The sequence below is a fragment of the Pongo abelii genome, chromosome 1 (genome assembly GCF_028885655.2).
Source record: "Pongo abelii isolate AG06213 chromosome 1, NHGRI_mPonAbe1-v2.0_pri, whole genome shotgun sequence".
NCBI lineage: Eukaryota > Metazoa > Chordata > Mammalia > Primates > Hominidae > Pongo > Pongo abelii.
Window position 1 is genome coordinate 227,536,910 of NC_071985.2, and position 20,217 is coordinate 227,557,126.

The 20,217-nt window shown below is 43.1% G+C and overlaps 1 protein-coding gene across 1 annotated transcript in view; it reads left to right on the forward strand.

Moving 5' to 3' along the window:
* Positions 1-20,217, forward strand: part of DNAJC11 (DnaJ heat shock protein family (Hsp40) member C11) — a 67,886-nt gene that overhangs the window by 13,434 nt on the left and 34,235 nt on the right. Inside the window, 2 exon segments of the mRNA NM_001131873.1 lie at positions 7,160-7,289; positions 9,718-9,791. Of these exon segments, the coding sequence (NP_001125345.1) occupies positions 7,160-7,289; positions 9,718-9,791 (204 nt within the window).

A 20,217-nucleotide genomic window follows, 5' to 3' on the forward strand; every position in this document is an offset into this window, starting at 1 on the left:
GATGAAACGACGGCTTTTCCCTTTTGCTGGGCTTGTCCTTTGCATCTGGCAGATACTGATTATCTTCCTCTTATGTTTCTTATTGAGGTAGGAAAAGGTTACTTTATCATCTTTTGCACTAGCAACACTAATAACATTTGTAAAAGAAAATAAGTTTCAGATGGATCAGATATATTTTTGTATGGTATTTGGTCGTTTTTTGTTTGTTTTTTTTTTTGGTCAATTAAATGGAACTGCATTTTTACCGTAGATACAGATTAGTCTCACGTTAAATCCTGTTCTACTTGGATTGTTCCTGTGGAGATCAGTCAGGCAGAATGAGTTACTCCAGTCTACACAGTGCTTGATGTTGTAGTATGATTCCAAATATATCATTGGGGTTTATTTCTGTTTGAGGATGAATCCCATATTTCCAGACTTTCCAAAGATATTCTACATGTGAATGAAAATGAGAGAAGGGGGGCGTTGAGCAGGAAAAATGCCATCAGAATATGGTGGAGCTGGGAATAAGAGGGACTAGGGCCGGGCGCAGTGGCTCACACATGTAATCCCAGCACTTTGGGGGGTCGAGGTGGGTGGATCACGAGGTCAGGAGATTGAGACCATCCTGGCTAACACGGTGAAACCCCGTCTCTACTAACAAATACAAAAAATTAGCCGGGCATGGTGGCGGGCACCTGTAGTCCCAACTACTCAAGAGGCTGAGGCAGGAGAATGGCATGAACCTGGGAGGCGGAGCTTGCAGTGAGCCGAGATCATGCCACTGCACTCCAGCCTGGGCGACAGAGCAAGACTCCGTCTCAAAAAAAAAAAAGAGGGACTGTATTGTGTAAAGCTTCAGGCTATATGGTTGGAACCTTTACAAAATGAAATAGGGAATTTTTTTTTTTACCAAGTCCAGTTAAGTGGTTGCTTTTTAATGCCTGATAAGTAAGTGGCTTGCTCTCTTAGTATAATCAGTATCTACTAAATGACACCAAATAATATATGACACTCTTTCTCTCCATAGAACAGCTCTTACTCAGCACAAAGCACCCGTGCTGTCTTGGTGTTAATTAGCTCTGAAATCTGCTTTTTCTTTTAAAGTGTATAAGCACCAACTATCATAATAAACACTGCAGGTTTTTATGAGCTGATGCAGTTTCTTTCCATCAGATTATTGGGGAACATAGGGACAATAATGAATCTTCAATTGTGGTAATCAGGCAAACTTCCCGAAATCAGTAGAATATAGTTTGTGGAGCCTTGGTTGGTGAAATTTAGTAATACAGATACATCGCCTGGAAGTTCGAGTTTGAAAATATAGGCTAAAGCAACAAAAAACCTGGTGGCTTTAGTATTCCCAAAGTGAATATAAATATGAGGTATTATTAAGTTGTTATTTGCATGCTCTATTCAGTCTTCAAAGTATCAAATTAAATATCATCATCATGGTAGGTATAAGTACCGTTCACCCAATGTGGTTGGTTCTTTGCTTGCCCAGCACATGGTAGGACTGCACTTGCTAGTGTCCTTGTGATCAAGCAAGACGACCTTGGGACTAGTTCTAGCTGGTGATGTCAGTGGAAGTGAGGTGTGTCACTTCTAGGTCCAAGCATTTAAATGCCAGTGTGAGCCAGGGAGCCTGCTCTCCCCTCTGCCTTGGTGATTGGCACAGGATGACTGCTCTGTCATCCTGGGACCTGTCAACCTGGGACCTGAAGACATTGCCAAACCATACTAGCTGGCGTCAAATGGACATGTAAAGTGAGAGAGAAATAAGCCATTGAAATTTTTGGATTGTTTGTTACTGCAGTATCATCTAGCCCAGCAGTTATCAGGCTTTTTGGTGTTAGGATTCCTTTACACTCTTAAGTTATTCCTTACATAAGGATTCCTTTACATTCTTAAGTTATTTGGTGTTAGGATTTCTTTATATTCTTGAGTTACTACATTCTTAAGTTATTCTTAAGTTATTCCTTTACATTCTTAATGTTATCCTTTACATGCTTAAGTTATTAAGTTATTGAGGATCCCAAAGAGCTTTTGTTTATGTGAATTATAGCTATTGATATTTAGTCAGAAATTAAAACTGAGTAATTGCTAAAATATTGTTGTAAAACAAGACACAAATACAAATGTATTTCAGTAGAAGCACAAGGAAAACGTTTAAGGATTTAAAATGACTGTATTGGACAATAATGAGATTATAGATACACAGACATCACAGCAGATATAACCAACGATAGCACAGTCAAGGAACTGAGGGCTAATTGAGTTAATCTCAAAACTCTTGTATTTATTTAAACTCTTGTATTTATACCAACCTTAGAAATTTCTAGAAAACATAAGACATGTACACACATTCCATTAAACATCAGAACAATGATATTGTAACTAAAAGTTCTCTGAAAGATAATTTGGAAAAAAGAGATTTTACTCCAGTGAATACTTTGCAAACCGGGGAAACTCAGCCTGCAGTATAAAACAAAGGTGGGTTCCAGAGAACAAAAGGAAAACTCAGGTTTTATAGCCAAAGTTCCTGCGTGGGTTCCCAATCAGGTCCATTTATGTAAATGAAGGATTGAAACTTGCTTAGCTCTGATTGGTTGATACAGGTGAGTCCTGATTGGCTGGGGCAGATGAGCTTGGATTGATTGAGGTGGGTGAGCTCCAAAGATAAAAAGATGTGGATTTTGGAAAACTGTGCAACCTCTAGTCAGCAAAAGGCCACCTGACTATTTTAAATTTAGGTATCTCAGGATCCATCTTGAAGGATTGCCTCTTTTAGGCTCATGTTTGTTCCCAAGATCATCACACGTCCTGTAACCTCAAGATTCCACTGTACACTCAAGAAAGGATGAGAGTGAAAAAGGCAAATAACAGCTTCGTGTTATTAGAAAAATAGTTTTGACTTTGTGGATCCCTGAAAGGGTCTCAGAGATTCCTGGGATGCCCCAGACCACACTTTGAGAACCACTGATCTAGCCTATCCTAACCAAATGCAGTCGTGGTACAGACATATTATCCAGACATGTTTTAGCTTATTTTGCCTTAGCCTCCTGAGGTGCTGGAAGTACGCCTGGATAATTTTTTTAAATTTTTTTCTAGAGACAGGATCTCGCTATGTTGCTCAAGCTGGTCTTGAACTCCTGGCCTCAAGCGATCCTCCCACCTTGGGATACCAAAGTGCTGGGATTACTGTACTGGTGTGAGCCATTGCACCCAGCCCTGTTATTGATTTCTGACTTCATCCTCTTGTGGTAGGAGAAGATATTTTGTATGATGTCAGTCTTTATAGTCTATTGAGACTTAATTTGGGACCTAACATATAGTCAAGCCAGAAAATATAACCAGGTGATTGAGATGATGAAAGATTATAGACTTAAAGTATGATACATTTCTTAATTTTTATTACAGAATTTTAGGATAAGAATGTACCTTTAGGTATCATTCTTAATGATAATCTCATTGCATTTTGAAATAACAGTATTTCTGTGAGAGTGAAAGAGGTTCTCATTTATGAAATATCGAACCAGTGACCTTAGCTATTCAGTTATAATGAAAGGACCAATCTAACCTTTTATTGAATGTGATATTTATTAAAAATGAAACATCTTATTTACATTACTTAATCAATAGCATATTAAGCCATTTATTAATAAGATTAAAGAATGTCTTGCAGAGTAGATATTCTACTCTCTTGTCATCTAGGTTAATTTTAATAACCAGGAAATAGCAGTCTAACTGAGAGTCAGTTAAATCTGTCTAATCCAGTACTTGTAACTTTATGAGATACAGAAAAGGACAATTAAAATTTGCACAAAGAAAATAATTTGTGACCGGGTGCAGTGGCTCACGCCTGTAATCCCAGCACTTTGGGAGGCCGAGGCAGGCGGATCACCTGAGGTCAGGAGTTCAAGACCAACCTGGCCAACACAATGAAATCCCATCTCTATTAAAAATACAAACAATTAACTGGGCATGGTGGCGTGTGCCTGTATCCCAGCTACTTGGGAGGCTGAGGCAGGAGAATTACTTGAACCCAGGAGGCGGAGGCTGCAGTGAGCCGAGATCACAGCACTGCACTCCAGCCTGGGTGGCAGAGTGAAACTCCATCTCAAAAAAAAAAGAAAATAATTTGTAATGGCCGTGTGGGAAAAAAAATAAGCCCCTTTTACATCATCACATAAGTAAACCTACCTGGAAAAGATTATTTTCCCATGATTTATGTTTGAAACACCAGGGTTTGGTACAGGTGGTATATTGATAAGTGTAGCAAGAAATGCATTAAAAGTTGGGAGGAAAACAAAACACTACAGCAAGAAGAAGAAAAAGGAGAAAATGCAGAGATGGAAATATGGAGGCCCACCTCTTCTAGAGAACCTTGTATTTTTATAGAAATAGAATATACATGCAGAAAAGTGGTCATCTCCTGAATATACAGCACAATGAATTGTCACAAGCAGGACTGTTTCATAAATGAATGTTTCCGTTATCCAGGCACCAGGGCGGTGCCCTCCGAATTGTTCCAGTTTCAGTACTCCTGTCGCCAAAAAGATACCACAACTAATTGTGATGATGGTAATAACAAAAGTGGTTATGGTCCTAGTATGAGCTGGACATTGTTAAGCATTCGTGCTTGTATTATCTCAATTATGCCTCAGACTCAGAAAGAAGCACTATTGTCCACAGTTTGCAGGTGAGGAAACAGAAAGGGGCTTAAAGGAGCTATAATTCCTAAGTTTTTGCTGTGTGTTGGACACTGTGTGAAGCACTTCATAGTCACTGTCGGGTTTCATTTTCACACCGTCCCTGCAAGGGCTGTCATCCCCTTTTATGGAGGAGAAGACCAAAGGCCAGAAATCTCACTTGCCGTGGTCACAAAGCTTGGAAGTGACAGATCCTGCATCTGAACATGGGCCGTTTGACTGCCACACCTGCATTCTCAACCAGCAGAATGGAAGGCTGTGTTGCCCCAGAGCGAACCACATGGGCGTGGCTGGAAGACAGGCAGCCAGCCCCTGTTTGGCAGTGCTGTCCCTGAAGGCTGCACCAAAGGGAAGATGGGAGAAAGAGATTTGCTGTGGAGTGGGGTCTCACCAGTTCTCAGAGGCCAGGAGCTGCTCATTCAGCAAGATCCTTGACCCTATTCTGACACAGTAGTTCATGGAACCTTCAAGGAGCTCCTGATTTAAAATGGCATGCAGCAGAGTTGCCTCTCTCCAAACCAGCGGGAAGCTCTCTGTGGCCTGCTTTAAAGGGCAAGCTGAATGTCTTGGGTCTAGCTAGTTTTTTTTCCCCCTCTGTCACCCAGGCTGGAGTGCAGCGGTGCAATCATAGCTCACTGCAACTTCAGCCTCCCCAGGCTCAGGTGATCCTCCCACCTCAGCCTTCCAGGTAGGACCACAGGCAGGCGCCTCCACACCCAGGTAATTTTTGTATTTTTGGTAGATATGGGGTTTTGCCATGTTACCCAGTCTAGTCTTGAACTTTTGGGCTCAAGCAATCTGCCCACCTCCGCCTCCCAAATTGCTAAGTCTACACGTGTCAACCACTGCGTCCAGCCTTGTTTCTTTTCTGGATAGCAGAATCCAGTAAAGTTAGAGCCAGAAGGCTCCTGGAGGTCACCCACGCCATCACCTACTCCTCAGATGAAGCTGGCCTGAGCCTGGTCTAGGGCTGAGGAGATGGGCTTGAGGGAGCAGAACCCGGGCCCCAGCACCACTGCCGCTGCCCCCTCAGGCACATGGGACCGATGGGCCGATGTCCTCTGCACGTCTTTCCAGTCACGTTTATTGTCTTCCTCTTGGAGTCCTTCAGAATTCCTTGTTTAGAACCCCTGGTAAACTCGCACAAATACCCTGGCTTTCTAACATCTGAATAACTTAATCCTGTAGAAAATATTTAGATTCTGGGCCAAAAATTATTACTAAAGTACAGTAAAATTGTACTTTTTTTGCTGGTGAAGAAGCTCATTAGTCCTGGGACTGAAAGATATTGAAAAATTGTGGAAGTAACAGAGAATACAGGGTCATCTTTTTTTTTTTTTTTTTGTAATTATGGTCCCAGGACCAACTATGTCTGTGTGACCTCTTTCTTTGAGGATCTGTGTTCCAGGCCCTCATCCTAGAGGACTGTCAATCCTCACATCCCCTCCTGGGACCTGGGCCTATTCTGTTCAGTTGGCAGATTTTTGGGGCCCCTCTAGCATGTTGTCAGTGACCCAGAAATGTGCTTCAGTTGTCAAAATGGTGGGGATATGTCCCCAAATCAAATGTTCTTTAACTGATATACCAAAGGGTAGAACTGCCCATCCAATACCACCCCGATAGGCCAAAATAGCCTCTAGAATCAAACATAACACTTCCCAAAAGCAGACCTGCAGGGCCAGCCACATAGCCCGCCTAGTGTTCCAAGGCCTCTGAGGGGCCCTGTCTAGAGACCCTCTTGGTGGCTGTGAGGCAGGCCACAGTGAATGTGGGTTTGCCTCGTTGGCACCCGCCCCCCACTGTGGTTAAAGCACACCAGAGCCCGTCTGCCTTGTGCCGTCCCTTTGGATGTTCTGTGTAGAATTGGAGAGTTGATGCCTTTTGGTTTTTAGGGGGTCTGGGGGTTTTGGGGAGGGTTGGTTACTACAGGTTAGGGAAGCATTTCTGCCACTGAATGTGCTGCCTTCTGGAATTAGAGGTTGCATTCGAGTGCACGTGGGCCTTACAAGTTTGTCTTTGAATTTCAAGGATTCATGTTCGTTATGTCATTAAATTGATGTCATTTCTGACTAATGGTATGTAGCTTTTCTTTGCCTGAACCTATTCTGTTGAAAGTGCCTTGGCATGATTTACTTCAAATAACTGAAGTCAAAGAGTTAGCACGTCTCTGTGACATTTTTGTTTCAGCTCAGAGCACACTGAGCCATTCCAGAGACCCAAACGTTCATTCATCGGATAGCAGCACTTCCCAGCAAAACCCAGTCCCCATTGATGTACGTAATTGATCACTTTATTAACTGGCAAAAAGAAGCCTTGTTGAGGTAATAAACCTAACTTCATTACATCCTGTATGTCGAGAGCAAACACATTGGGACGTGGCTGATGGGTCCCCATTTCAAGGCTGATTCTGATAATGATAATGTTTAAGTAGCATTGATTGTTCTCTAATTGAATTTTTCTTTCTTTAGGCCTCTTCTGAAGAGCTGAAAGCTGCCTACCGGAGGCTGTGTATGCTCTACCATCCAGACAAGCACAGAGACCCAGAGCTCAAGTCACAGGCAGAACGACTGTTTAACCTTGTTCACCAGGCTTATGAAGGTCAGCGGAGGGCTGGACTTTGTAGAAACATCCTGGTAGCAGATATTCGATTTTTAGGAGGTGTAATTTGTAGAGGATAGAAAAAGAGAGTCCTTAGAGGTATATAAAACAGGTGGTTAGTTTAGTACTTTTCACTGACAGGGTCCTTTGAAAGAGTAGTATTTTGCTTTGGAAATCAATATGTGTCCAGTAAGTAGAAAATGAGAGACTGGGTGAAGTAATAGACAGAGTCTCAATTGCAAGGGAATACTCAAGTTTTAAATCGTTTACCAGTTTTCTTCTAAAGGGAACTCTTATAGGTAAAAGGCTGATCGTTACAGGGAAGGTTTCTTTGTTCTCTTTTTTGTTAGAAGATACAAGGACATTTTTTCATCCAAAAGTGATTTTATTGGTTCTGAAGCATTCAGTTACCGGTTCTAATAAAAGAAAGAAAATGATGTTAAGAAGGCTTTTAGGAAATAGAACCAAGTGATTCACATTTTTATACTTATGTCTTATGTATGTCAGAAAGAACATTCTGTGATATATTTGTTTATAAAATATTAAAGTCACGACCGGATACAGAGCTTCTGTTTGGGATGGCAAAAAGTTCTGGAAATAGAGAGTGATGATGGTTACACAACATTGTAAATGTACTTAATGCTATTGAATCGTATACTTTAAAATGGTTAAAATGGTAAATATTATATGTATATTTTACCACCATTTTTTAAATTTAAATTTAAAAAAATGTTAAATCACTGTTATATACATCAAGTACAATAAGTTATTTGTTCCAGAACCATTTGGTGATTTCCTCCTTAGACCAAAAATTAGATAATGTGTTTCTTTATAAAATCATAAAGTCATCTCACTGTATACGTAATAGCTTGTAGTGTTTTTCACTTTGTAGTTTTACCAAAAAGTTAGATTTTAATGGCCAGTGAAAATCAGGCTGCAGTGTGTGATAAATGTGTACAGTCGGTATAGTGTCATTACCAAATTTAACTCTATTCAGATCATTTGCATGGCGGTTGTGAAGAGTAGCCTGTTCTTTTTATTGTATTCTGTTACCTAAATGGGTGCATTAATTTTACTGTTGTCTAAATTAGCCACATAGTTTGCTTGTATTGTGTTGGAGACCTGGGGAAGAGTTAAAGAAAAACCCTAGCAGTGCTAGTGAAAGTGCCACAACAGCAGACCTGGCCTCATGTTTAGCCTAAAGGGAGACTCAGGTAAAATAGTGAGTGAATAATTCCTTATTAAATGCTGGAGAGGAACACAAGTTTGGCTCCTGTGTTTTCCAGGGGCCAGCATTTCTTCCTTTCCCATTAGATTTGATTATGCATAGGATCATTTATGTGGTTTTTAAATTAGGCCTACAAATATATGGGAACTGTCGGGGGAAGAGACCCAAAGGTCTTGGCAGAAATTGGTGAAGCAGAGGGGGAAGAGAATGACCATTGGCCTTGCTGACATTTGAGTTCAGTTGGGATATCGTTCAGTTGGGATATCATTTGAGCAGCCCTCACCCTTAGCTGAGAAATCCTTTTCTGATGTACTTTGGGTGATGTGGCTAACAACGTGGTAAGAGGTGTTTTTGTCTTTTAAAATTATTTACAAATAGAGAGGAGAGGTGCACAGAAGAAATGTAGCCTGTCTTTGGAGTTAACAGAACTCTATAGAGTAAATAACAAATCAGCTTTTTCTAGTATCTGAGCCTGTTTCTACTTTTATAGCAAGCTTCTTTAGAAACTGGAACCCACTCTTTCAAGTCAGTGTACTTTTATACACCGTGGCAGAAATTTACCAAATTATTTTAAAAACAATGTTCATGTCCTTTCCCAATGCAGGAGCCAGTGCCGCTTCCTGCATGGTGCACCTTGTACACCTTGTACCTGTACCTTCCAATCAAGAGTAACTTGGGTACTGGAAAATCTGACTTTTCTCATTTGTAGCCACCTTTAAACATATCCTACATTAGCTGGGTGAAGTGGCTGACACCTGTAATCCCAGCACTTTGCAAGGCCAAAGCAAGAGAATCATTTGAGATCAGCCTAGGCAACATAGTGAGACCCCATCTCTACAAAAAATAAATTAGCTGGGCATGGTGGCACACACCTGTAATCCCAGCTGCTTGGGAAGCTAGAGCGGGAGGATTAGTTAAGCCCAGGAATTCAAGGCTGCAGTGAGCTATGATCTTACCACTGCACTCCAGCCAGGACAACAGAGAAGGACTCTGTCAGTCAATAAGTCAATAAACAAATCCTAGGTTGAATCAAAAAAGCAGTTGGGAGGAAAGATGTGTAGAAAATGAAAGGGGTCTCTAGGAAGATTGTGATCAGACAGGAAGAACAGAAGATGGGCTTACCTAATGACGTCAGTGTTCTCAGGAAGGACTGAAGGTGAATTTTATATTTTATGAACATGTTTAATTTTTAATTTGCAGTGCTTAGTGACCCCCAAACCAGGGCCATCTATGATATATATGGGAAGAGAGGACTGGAAATGGAAGGATGGGAGGTAAGAGAAACCGCGTCTGGTGTCCCAGAAAAGTCATTAAACAGTTACAGAACATCTCCCCAAAACCCTGCAATCCGTAATAATGTCTTTGGGAATATTCAAAACCATTAGAGCCCCCTTCCTTGCCCTGTATTTTCATTTTAGAGGTTGAGTTCTGGACTTGGCTTTGCCACTTTGTAACTCTGAACTTGGGCCAGCCACTCATCTGAGTTGTCTTTCGTTTCCTAACCTGTCAAGTAAAATGGAAGAGGGATGGACTGGACCAGTAGTTTTTAACCCAGGTGTGGGGCAGGAGCAAGCGGAGCAGGGGGTTGATGGGAGACGATTTCTTCAAGGGTGCAGTTCTGTCTCCACATACACTCCCTTCCACCCTCCACAGTTCTGTGCCTCTCTACACCTCAGTTCTGAATAATTGTGGTGAAGAAATATTTCAGATGGGAGTATGTTATGCACGTGAGCACAATGGAAGCAGAGTTGCCGGGGTTGCATTGCCTGTAATGACCCTTTCAATTCTCATGTATTATAATATTCAAGCTTTGTCAAATGTGATGAGTGAAACAAAATATATAGCAAATGTGTCGCCCTGGGCAGCCATGCTGTGGGAGAGCAGTCACTAAAATCCAGACAATTTGTTTGCTTTCACACTGCCACTGATTAGCAGTAGAGCCTTGGGCAAGTCATTGGGCTACTAGTGCTTCCATGTTACTATCTGAAAAATGAATATGAAGATTAATTGTGAAACTCTAAGTTGCTACAGGGATATATAGGTATCATTAAAGAAACTTTGTTCCGACCCAGGCAAAGTGGCTTACACCTGTAATCCTAACACTCTGGGGAGCCAGGCTGGGAGGATCACATGAGGCCAGGAGTTGAGATCAGCCTGAGAAACATAGCAAGACCCTGTCTCTACAAAACATTTTTTTAAAAAATTAGGCAGGCTTGGTGGAGCACACCTGTATTCCCAGCTATTCAGGAGGCTGAGATGGGAGAATCACTTGAGCACAGGAGGTTGAGGCTGCAGTGAGCTATGATCACGCCACTACACTGTAACGTGGGCAGCAGAGCAAGACCTTGTCTCACAAAAAAAGAAAGAAACTGGGTTCTGATGCCCAATAAATTTTGCTAGTTTGTTAATAACATTGAATTGACCTTCATTGAGTTATGTTTTCACCATCATGTAAGATTTCCCTTGAAGTTCCTTCAATGTTTTTTTTTTTTGAGACTGAGTTTCACTCTTGTTGCCCAGGCTGGAGAGCAGTGGTGCAATCTTGGCTCACCACAACCTCTGCCTCCCCCGGTTCAAGTGGTTTCCTGCCTCAGCCTTCCTAAGTAGCCGGGATTACAGGCATGCGCCACCACACCCGGCTGATTTTGTATTTGTAGTAGAGACAGGGTTTCTCCATGTTGGTCAGGCTGGTCTCGAACTCCTGACCTCAGATGATCCGCCCACCTCGGCCTCCCAAAGTGCTGGGATAACTGGCATGAGCCACCACACCTGACCAAAGTTCATTCAATGTTTAGTCTCAAGCATGCGTGCCTGTCTCTTCCAGTTCTAGCATCAAAGCCTTGTAAAGGCCTTCAGATGAGGAGTGGAAGAAAAGCAAAAGAGGATCCTGTTTCCTTTCCTGCCTTTCCACTACTGCTTCATATTGGCGGCTTGTGGGCCATATTCCACTAATAGCCTTTTTTGGTGTGCGTGTGTGTGTTTGTGAGAGAGCACGCGCATGCTCTGTCGCCCAGGCTGCAGTGCATTGGTGCCATCACGGCTCACTGCAGCCTCAACCTCCCGGGCTCAAGTGAGTCTCCCACCTCAGCCTCCCAAGTAGCTGCAACTACAGGCACACACCACCATGCCTAGCTAGTTTTTTAATTTTTTGTAGAGATGGGGTCTTGCTATGTTGCCCAGGCTGGTCTCAAACTCCTAGCCTCATTCTACCCTCCCACCTCAGCCTCCCAAAGCGCTGGGATTACAGGTGTGAGCCACCACGCCCAGCCTGTTGCCATTTTTTGATTGCCTCACACAGTGAATTCTAGTTGCTAAGATTTCAAACCTGGGAGGTTCTGCATGATAATTCAGTCTTCTGTCTTTTCTTGAAACGTCTGAAGATCTGATAACACTGGATCTGAGGAGCCCTTGCCCTTCAGATGGGGCTGGGCTGTCCAATTTGTCCCAGTCCCCACCACTCCCCCTTGCATTATGTCTGGCTCTTCTCATCTGCATGTCCTCCTGGCTCCAGTGGGCAGTTGGTATTTGGCCTCTGGCTTGATGGGAATAGCAGTGCTTCCTGTCGCATTGGTTCATTGCAGCTAGGTATTAAGCCAAATAACTTAGCATTTTCTCATCCAAAAAGGAAAATAGAATTCTGTTGTATTTATTCAATTTCCCCCTCACTCTTTATACACTCCTTAAAGCTTCTTTGTTTTTTTAAGATGTAGGTTGGCTACAATTTTTCAAGTCAGCAGTTGGAGTCACTGAAAAGCTGTAGGACTTCATTACATATTCCCTCTTCAAAGACTAGGTTTTTAGTCCCCAGCAGCATTATCCCAATCAGTGGAGCACTGGGGTCTGCTGATAAAATATTGTATGGTTTCCTCTCATCAAACCAGATTATCTTCCCATTAGAAACAAAGCAAATCCACACACAAAATGGTGGTTATACAAATATGTAGGGCTGGGTGCAGTGGCTCACACCTGTAATTCCAGCACTTTCAAAGGCTGACACAGGAGGATCACTTGAGCTCAGGAGTTCGAGACCAGCTGGAGCAACACAGTGAGATCGCATCTCTACAAGTGATAAAAAATGAAAAACTTAACCAGGCATGGTGGCGAGTGCCTGTAATCCTACTTCTTGGGAGACTGAGGTGGGAGGATTGCTTGAGCCCAAGGAGGTTGAGGTTTCAGTGAGCCATGATCACACCACTGCACTCCATCCTGAGTGACAGTGAGACTGTGTCTCAAAAAATAAAAAATGAAATAAATAAATGAAAATAAAAATATGTGCACAGTCGTGGGTGGCAAGTGGTTAAACATTATTTTCATATTTTTTTAGTAAACTAAGGAAGTCAGGTTCTCATGGATCAGAATTGGCTTTTTTTTTTTTTTCATGTGGATACTAAGCTTTCGCTGCAAGATAAAAATGCCTTCAAAGAAAACTAAATGAAGATACCTCCCCAGATATTTACTCAGAGATGTATTAGTGCTTAACATCCAATAGGAAAATTGAGCCCATTATTCATAATACACAGAAAGTCTCATTGAACTCAAGCACATTCCACGAAGCTGGCGTCAGCATTCCTTCAAGGAATTCCTACAGCTGGATGGATTGTTCCATATGAGGATTCTCTCACTGCAATAATAGCTTTCACTGCAGGGAGGAAGCTGTATTCCTTTCATGCTGTTGCTGGTATTTTTAGACTATTAAACTCTTCAATTGCTGAAGGGTATCCATTTACCACATATTTATTAGTCTACCATATGGGTAGTCAGTGAAGGGTGAAGGGCATTGATTGTTGGTATCCTGAGTGTCTTATGCCTTTAATCCAAAGATCTCAAAGCACTGCACCAGCTAGAAATCATTCCCCAACCCACTGGAGCTTCTTTAGAATGTACAAAATACTGGCCCAGTTGTCAGTCATTAGATAAATTTTCAGTCTTTTTTTTTTTTTTTTTTTTTGAGACAGTCTCACTTTGTCACCCAGGCTAGAGCGTAGTGGCATGATGGTGGCTTACTGCAGTTTCGACCTCCCAGCTCAGGCCATCCTCCCACCTCAGCCTCCCAAGTAGCTGAGACTACAGGCATGCATCACCACGCCCCGCTAATTTTTTTATTTTTATTTTTTGAGACGGAGTCTTGCTGTGTTGCCCAGGCTGAGTGTAGTGGCATGATCTTGGCTCACTGCAGCCTCTGCCTCCAGGGTTCAAGTGATTCTCCTGCCTCAGCTTCCCGAGTAGCTGGAATTACAGGTGCGCACTACTATGCCTGGCTAATTTTTGTATTTTTGGTAGAGACAGAGTGTCACCATGTTGGCCAAGCTGGTCTCGAACTCCTGACCTCAGGTGATCCTCCTGCCTTGGCCTTCCAAAGTGCTGGGATTACAAATGTGAGCCACCGTCCCCAGCGCCCCCCCCCACTTTTTTTTTAAGGCTTCTAGAGACTGTTATTCTTTGGGAGGATTCCCAAGGAATGAGATGTAACCATTCCCAACTTATAAAATCAGCCATACTGTTTACTTCTTGAGGTTGGTTAGTGATGTTTGTGCAGATATCCGCATTGAAAACGAAACTGATCATTTTTTCAGAATGGCAAAAATCTAACCTTGAATTGTGAATGCTTTGACAGTGTTGATTCTGGTAATGGCTGGCAACTGCCGTGGAAACCACGTAACTCATCTCCTGCAGATGTCACTTTCAGATGTTAGATTACACCCAGAGTTGCATCCTTTGGCCCAGATCATCTGCAGTTTGGTTTTTGTCTGCGGTCCTTTACATTATTTATATTTTACTTTTCCCTGTCTCTGACATCGGTTTTATAGTATATGAGAAAGTCAGCCTGTATTAAAAGCAGTGATATGGTCAAGATCATGAAAAACTAGCAAAGGTTTAGAACTGTCACAGAGCAGAGAAGACTAAGGACACCTCATGTCTAAATGCAACGTGGAATCTTGGATTGGATCCTGGAACAGAAAAAGGATGTTCATAGAAAATCTAGTGAAATCTGAACCCTAGGTTTAATTAGTAGAAATGTATTAATGTTGGTTTCTGAGATTTGAGAGATCTTCCATGGTTATATAGGGTGCTAACATTGGGGGAACCTGGGTGCAGGCTATACTAGAAATTTCTGTACTGTTGTTGTAGCGTTTCTAAATAATTTTCTAAAATTACCCCAGAATAAAAAGTTTACTAGCTAGAACCAGATAACACTTTTCAAATGATGTCGCTTAACCCTCCTCATTTTATAGCAGGGAAACTGAAGCTTAGAAAGGTGACTTGCCTGAGGTCTCCCAGGAGGTTTGAGGTCCTGTCTGTCCTCCTTCCATTATGCCACCTAGCTTTTGGGTATCTCCTCATTCCTTTCATCAATAAAGTCAGTCTTCTTGGTGGTGGTTTTTTTGTTACAGAGATGGGGTCTCACTATGTTGCCCAGGTTGGTCTGGAACTCCTGGGCTGAGTCGGTTTTCTTTTCTCTTTTTTTTTTTTTTTTTTGACATGGAGTTTCGCTCTTTCACCCAGGCTGGAGTGAAGTGACACGATCTCCGTTCAGTGCAACCTCTGCCTCCTAGGTTCAAGGGATTCTCCTCCCTCAGCCTTCCGAGTAGCTGGGATTATAGGCGCCCGCCACCACGCCCAGCAAAATTTTGTATTTTTAGTAGAGACAGGGTTTTGCCATGTTGGCCAGGCTGGTCTCAAACACATGACCTCAGGTGAGCCACTGCACCTGGCCGCTCAGTCAGTTTTCTGGTTAGCATAGGGATAGACCTAGTTGGTGAATGCTCCGGTGAACAGCAGTTATATGGATTCATGAGCTGCATGTGATACACTCTGTCCATGGGAAACATTGAAAATGTCTGGTATTTATCAACTGTCATGCAGCTTTGGATACTATGTTCCCAGATGCCTCTGTCTGTAAGGGTTGCTGATAAGGAGAAGAGCAGCTCACAGCTGGCTTAGTCCTGTTCCCCTCTCTGGCATCATGTATTCTGTTTAAAGGAAGATATAAATCATCAAGGCTGGTAGAGGCCTGTGGGAGCTGAGAATGAAGTGCCCTGCCCTGCTAAGTGTCTTCACCGCTCCAGAAAGGCTGGCCATTTTGGCTTTGCTGTTAGCTCTGATTATGCACCAACTATTTGCAAAACTTGTGTAAAATATGACTAAAAATGGAATGATCTGCCACCTTTGGATTATTTGCCTTTGTAATTCATCACAGAATGTAACAGAGAGAAAGTAATTTTCAGCTGTTAGTTCAGTCTTCAAAGATTAAACAGCTAAAATTCCTGAAAATGAATCTTTTCCTGCTGCAGCCTTTGTGAAGCCTCACACTTTCCAGGTTTTGTTTTGTTTTGTTTTCTCCTACAGGGTTTGAGTCCAGGATTTTAATTCTCAGCAGCTTGCAAACCTGTTTCTGAAAAAAATAGTAGTATATGGGCATATTCATGGGCTTGCTTATGTCACTGATTAAAGTTATGGAGAATCAAACTTTCATTAAAATCTGCATTTTTTAAAACTAATATCCTGTTGAATAGAACACTCAATTATAAAATTTCTATCCAGGCCGGGCGCAGTGGCTCACACCTGTAATCCCAGCACTTTGGGAAGTCAAGGCAGGTGAATCACTTGAGGTCAGGGTTCAAGACCAGCCTGGCCAACATGGTGAAATGTTATCTCTACTAAAGATAAAAAAACTAGCTGGGTATGGTGGCACAAACCTGTAGTCCCAGCTACTCGGGAGGCTGAGGCAGGAGAATTGCTTGAATCCTGGAAGCGGAAGTTGCAGTGAGCTGAGATCGCACCACTGCACTCCAGCCTGGGCGACAAAGCAAGACTCTGTCTCAAAAAAATAAAATATTAAAATTAAATAAAATATCGCCGGGCGTGGTGGCTCACGCCTCTAATCCCAGCACTTTGGGAGGCCGAGGTGGGTGGATCACGAGGTCAGGAGATTGAGACCATCCTGGCTAACATGGTGAAACCCCGTCTCTACTAAAAATACAAAAAAAAATTAGCCAGGCGTGGTGGCGGGCGCCTGTAGTCCCAGCTACTCAGGAGGCTGAGGCAGGAGAATGGTGTTAACCCAGGAGGTGGAGTTTGCAGTGAGCTGAAATTGCACCACTGCACTCCAGCATGGGTGACAGAGCGAGACTCCATCTCAAAAAAAAAAAAAAAAAATGGCCAGGCGCAGTGGCTCACGCCTGTAATTCCAGCACTTTGGGAGGCCAAGGCAGGTGGATCATGAGGTCAGGAGATCAAGACCATCCTGGCTAATACGGTGAAACCCCGTCTCTACTTAAAAAAATACAAAAAATTAGCCGGGCGTGTTGGCGGGCGCCTGTAGTCCCAGCTACTCAGGAGGCTGAGGCAGGAGAATGGTGTGAACCCAGGAGGTGGAGCTTGCAGTGAGCCGAGATCGCACCACTGCACTCCAGCCTTAGCAACAGAGCAAGACTCCGTCTCAAATAAATAAATAAATAAATTGAGCAAGACTCTGTCTCAAATAAATCAATCAATCAAATCAAATCAAATCTCTTTATCCAGATTGGAACATCCTGCGTCCTCTGGGCTACGTAGAGGAACTGTCTGCATTCAGACAGCCTCACACTTAGACCTCCTTGTCCTTGGGATGGTCACTTAAGTCACCATCCGCTGGGTCCAGAGAAAATGTGGCTCCACAGTCAGGTCCAGGTCCACTGAATTGGGCTGTAAAGTCATGAATAATTTTTAAAGTATTTTAAAGCATATTTTCTGGATCTTCAAACTTACATGGAATAGTTGATTACCTACATTTCCCTGAAGCTCTTTCATTTTTATTTTCTTCTGATGCAGGGAGGGGCTGACATGAGATTGAGAAGATAATGGAAACTTTGAAAAATTGTACCTTGCTTTTGTCTATGTCAGGACGGGTGGTATTGGAAAGTGAGAGTGCTGTAGATAGGTGACGCGCCCTCGATGATTTTAAGCCTGGGCAGCGGGAACGCATCTTGTTCACGAAATAGAACCCAGAATGCCCTTGCGAGGTCACGGAGCAATCACTGTCACGCCACTTAGGACCTTTAGTTTATTCTTGGATGATTTTAACAATCTTTTTATTTTAAAGCTTCCTTAAAAAGAACCACTTCCCCCTTTTTAGTAATTATTGATTTATATTGGGTTATTAGAGAGGAAAATGTTTTCACTATTTTTAATGTTTAAAGTAGTGGACAAGTTCCTAGGACTTTTTTGGATGAGTTTTTGTGTGGTTTTTTTTTATTTGTTGAAAAATAAAATCAAGTTGCACAAAGCCTGTAATATTTATATTGAATGTGTGTATGTGTGTGTGCGTGTGCACATGGGCACATATGTAGGTACATACGCATGCATAGAGAATTAGGAAGAGATATAAAAAAATTGAGTGTGAGCCTGTGAGATGAGTGTGAGCCTGTGAGATGATGAGTGTGAGCCTGTGAGATGAGTGTGAGCCTGTGAGATGATGAGTGTGAGCCTGTGAGATGAGTGTGAGCCTGTGAGATGATGAGTGTGAGCCTGTGAGATGATGAGTGTGAGCCTGTGAGATGAGTGTGAGCCTGTGAGATGATGAGTGTGAGCCTGTGAGAAGAGTGTGAGCCTGTGAGATGATGAGTGTGAGCCTGTGAGAAGAGTGTGAGCCTGTGAGATGATGAGTGTGAGCCTGTGAGATGAGTGTGAGCCTGTTAGATGATGAGTGTGAGCCTGTGAGATGAGTGTGAGATGAGTGTGAGCCTGTGAGATGAGTGTGAGATGAGTGTGAGCCTGTGAGATGATGTGAGCCTGTGAGATGAGTGTGAGATGAGTGTGAGCCTGTGAGATGAGTGTGAGCCTGTGAGAAGAGTGTGAGCCTGTGAGATGATGAGTGTGAGCCTGTGAGATGAGTGTGAGCCTGTGAGATGAGTGTGAGATGAGTGTGAGCCTGTGAGATGAGTGTGAGATGATGAGTGTGAGATGAGTGTGAGAAGAGGGAATATGGGTAAGGGGAGTCGCATACTTTTTATTTCCTATCCTTCTGTTCTATTGATTTTTTGCTATAAGCTTGTATTTTTAAAAATAATTTGGGCGGGTGGATCACGAGGTCAGGAGATCGAGACCATCCTGGCTAACACGGTGAAACCCCGTCTCTACTAAAAAATACAAAAAAAAATTAGCTGGGCATGGTGGCGCACGCCTGTAGTCCCAGCTACTCAGGAGGCTGAGGCAGGAGAATGGCGTGAACCGGGGAGGCGGAGCTTGCAGTGAGCTGAGATCGCGCCACCGCACTCCAGCCTGGGTGACAAAGCAAGACTCTGTCTCAAAAAAAAAAAAAAAATTATTTTTTGAAACGTGACATTTCCAAGGAAACTTTCTCACATCACACCTTTTTAGATAGTCTGTGAGCAGCAACTCAAGACTCCCCTGTATTTCTCCCACCGATGGGCGGAATCTGCTTTCGTACACCCCTGCCCCCTCCCCCATCCATCTGGTCGTGATAGAAAAAGAGTAACCACTTTTTCTGTCCTCTTCCCACACTGTGTGTTTCTCACCGGTGCACACAATTTCACACCATGAACAGGACCCTTAGAAATCGTGCAGTGCGGTTGCCTCTTTCACAGTGGCCTTTCCACTTCTTTGAAATGTCGAGTAGATGGTCTTCCTTTCATGACCAGCTAAGGAGGGCTGAGCTGGAATTGGAATACCTTCTTTTCTTTTCTTTTCTTTTTTTTTTTAAGACGGAGTTTGTTGCTCATGTTGCCCAGGCTGGAGTGCAATGGCGTGATCTTGGCTCACTGCAGACTCCGCCTCCGGGGTTCAAGTGATTGTCCTGCCTCAACCTCCCAAGTAGCTGGGATTACAGGCACCCGCCACCACGCCCGGCTAATGTTTTGTATTTTTAGTAGAGACAGGGTTTCTTCATGTTGGCCAGGCTGGTCTCAAACTCCTGACCTCAGGTGATCCACCCGCCTCGGCCTCCCAAAGTGCTGGGATTACAGGTGTGAGTCACTGCGCCAGGCCTGGAATACCTTATTTTCTTTTTTCTTTCTGCCACTGTGCCGACCTACCTTAAATTTCATAGTGTAAATTTCCTAATGAATCTCAGATAACAAATGTTAAATATCAAGACGAAGGCAAGCTGGCTCTCCCTAGTGGTCTGAGACAATCGCTAGAGACTCCTTTTGAGTTTCTTGGACCAAGGATCTCGAGCTGTCGGGTCTGGGTGTTTTTATTCTGTTGTTGTAGAAATGAGATCTTGCTGTGTTGCCCAGGTTGGCCTCAAACTCTTGGCCTCAAAAGGATCCTCCCACATCAGCCTCCCAAAGTGCTGGGATTGCAGGCATGAGCCGCCATGTCTGGTGGGTCTGAGTGTTTTCAGAATCATGGGACTCTTCTTCTTATAACAGTATATGAACCTTAGAATGTGGGCTGTCAGTTATAGGCTGGCGTAACAATACTCAGGTACCACACAGCAGTCCTCATTAAACTCGGGGATGCAGAGTAATGTCAAATCTGAGAAAATAAGGTATTCCGGCCTGGCGCAGTGGCTCACGCCTGTAATCCCAGCACTTTGGGAGGCCGAGGTGAGGGGATTACCTCAGGTCAGGGGTTCGAGACCAACCTGGCCAACATGGTGAAACGCCATCTCTACTAAAAATACAAAAATTAGTCAGATGTGGTGGCAGGTGCCTGTAATTCCAGCTACTTGGGAGGCTGAGGCAGGAAAATTGCTTG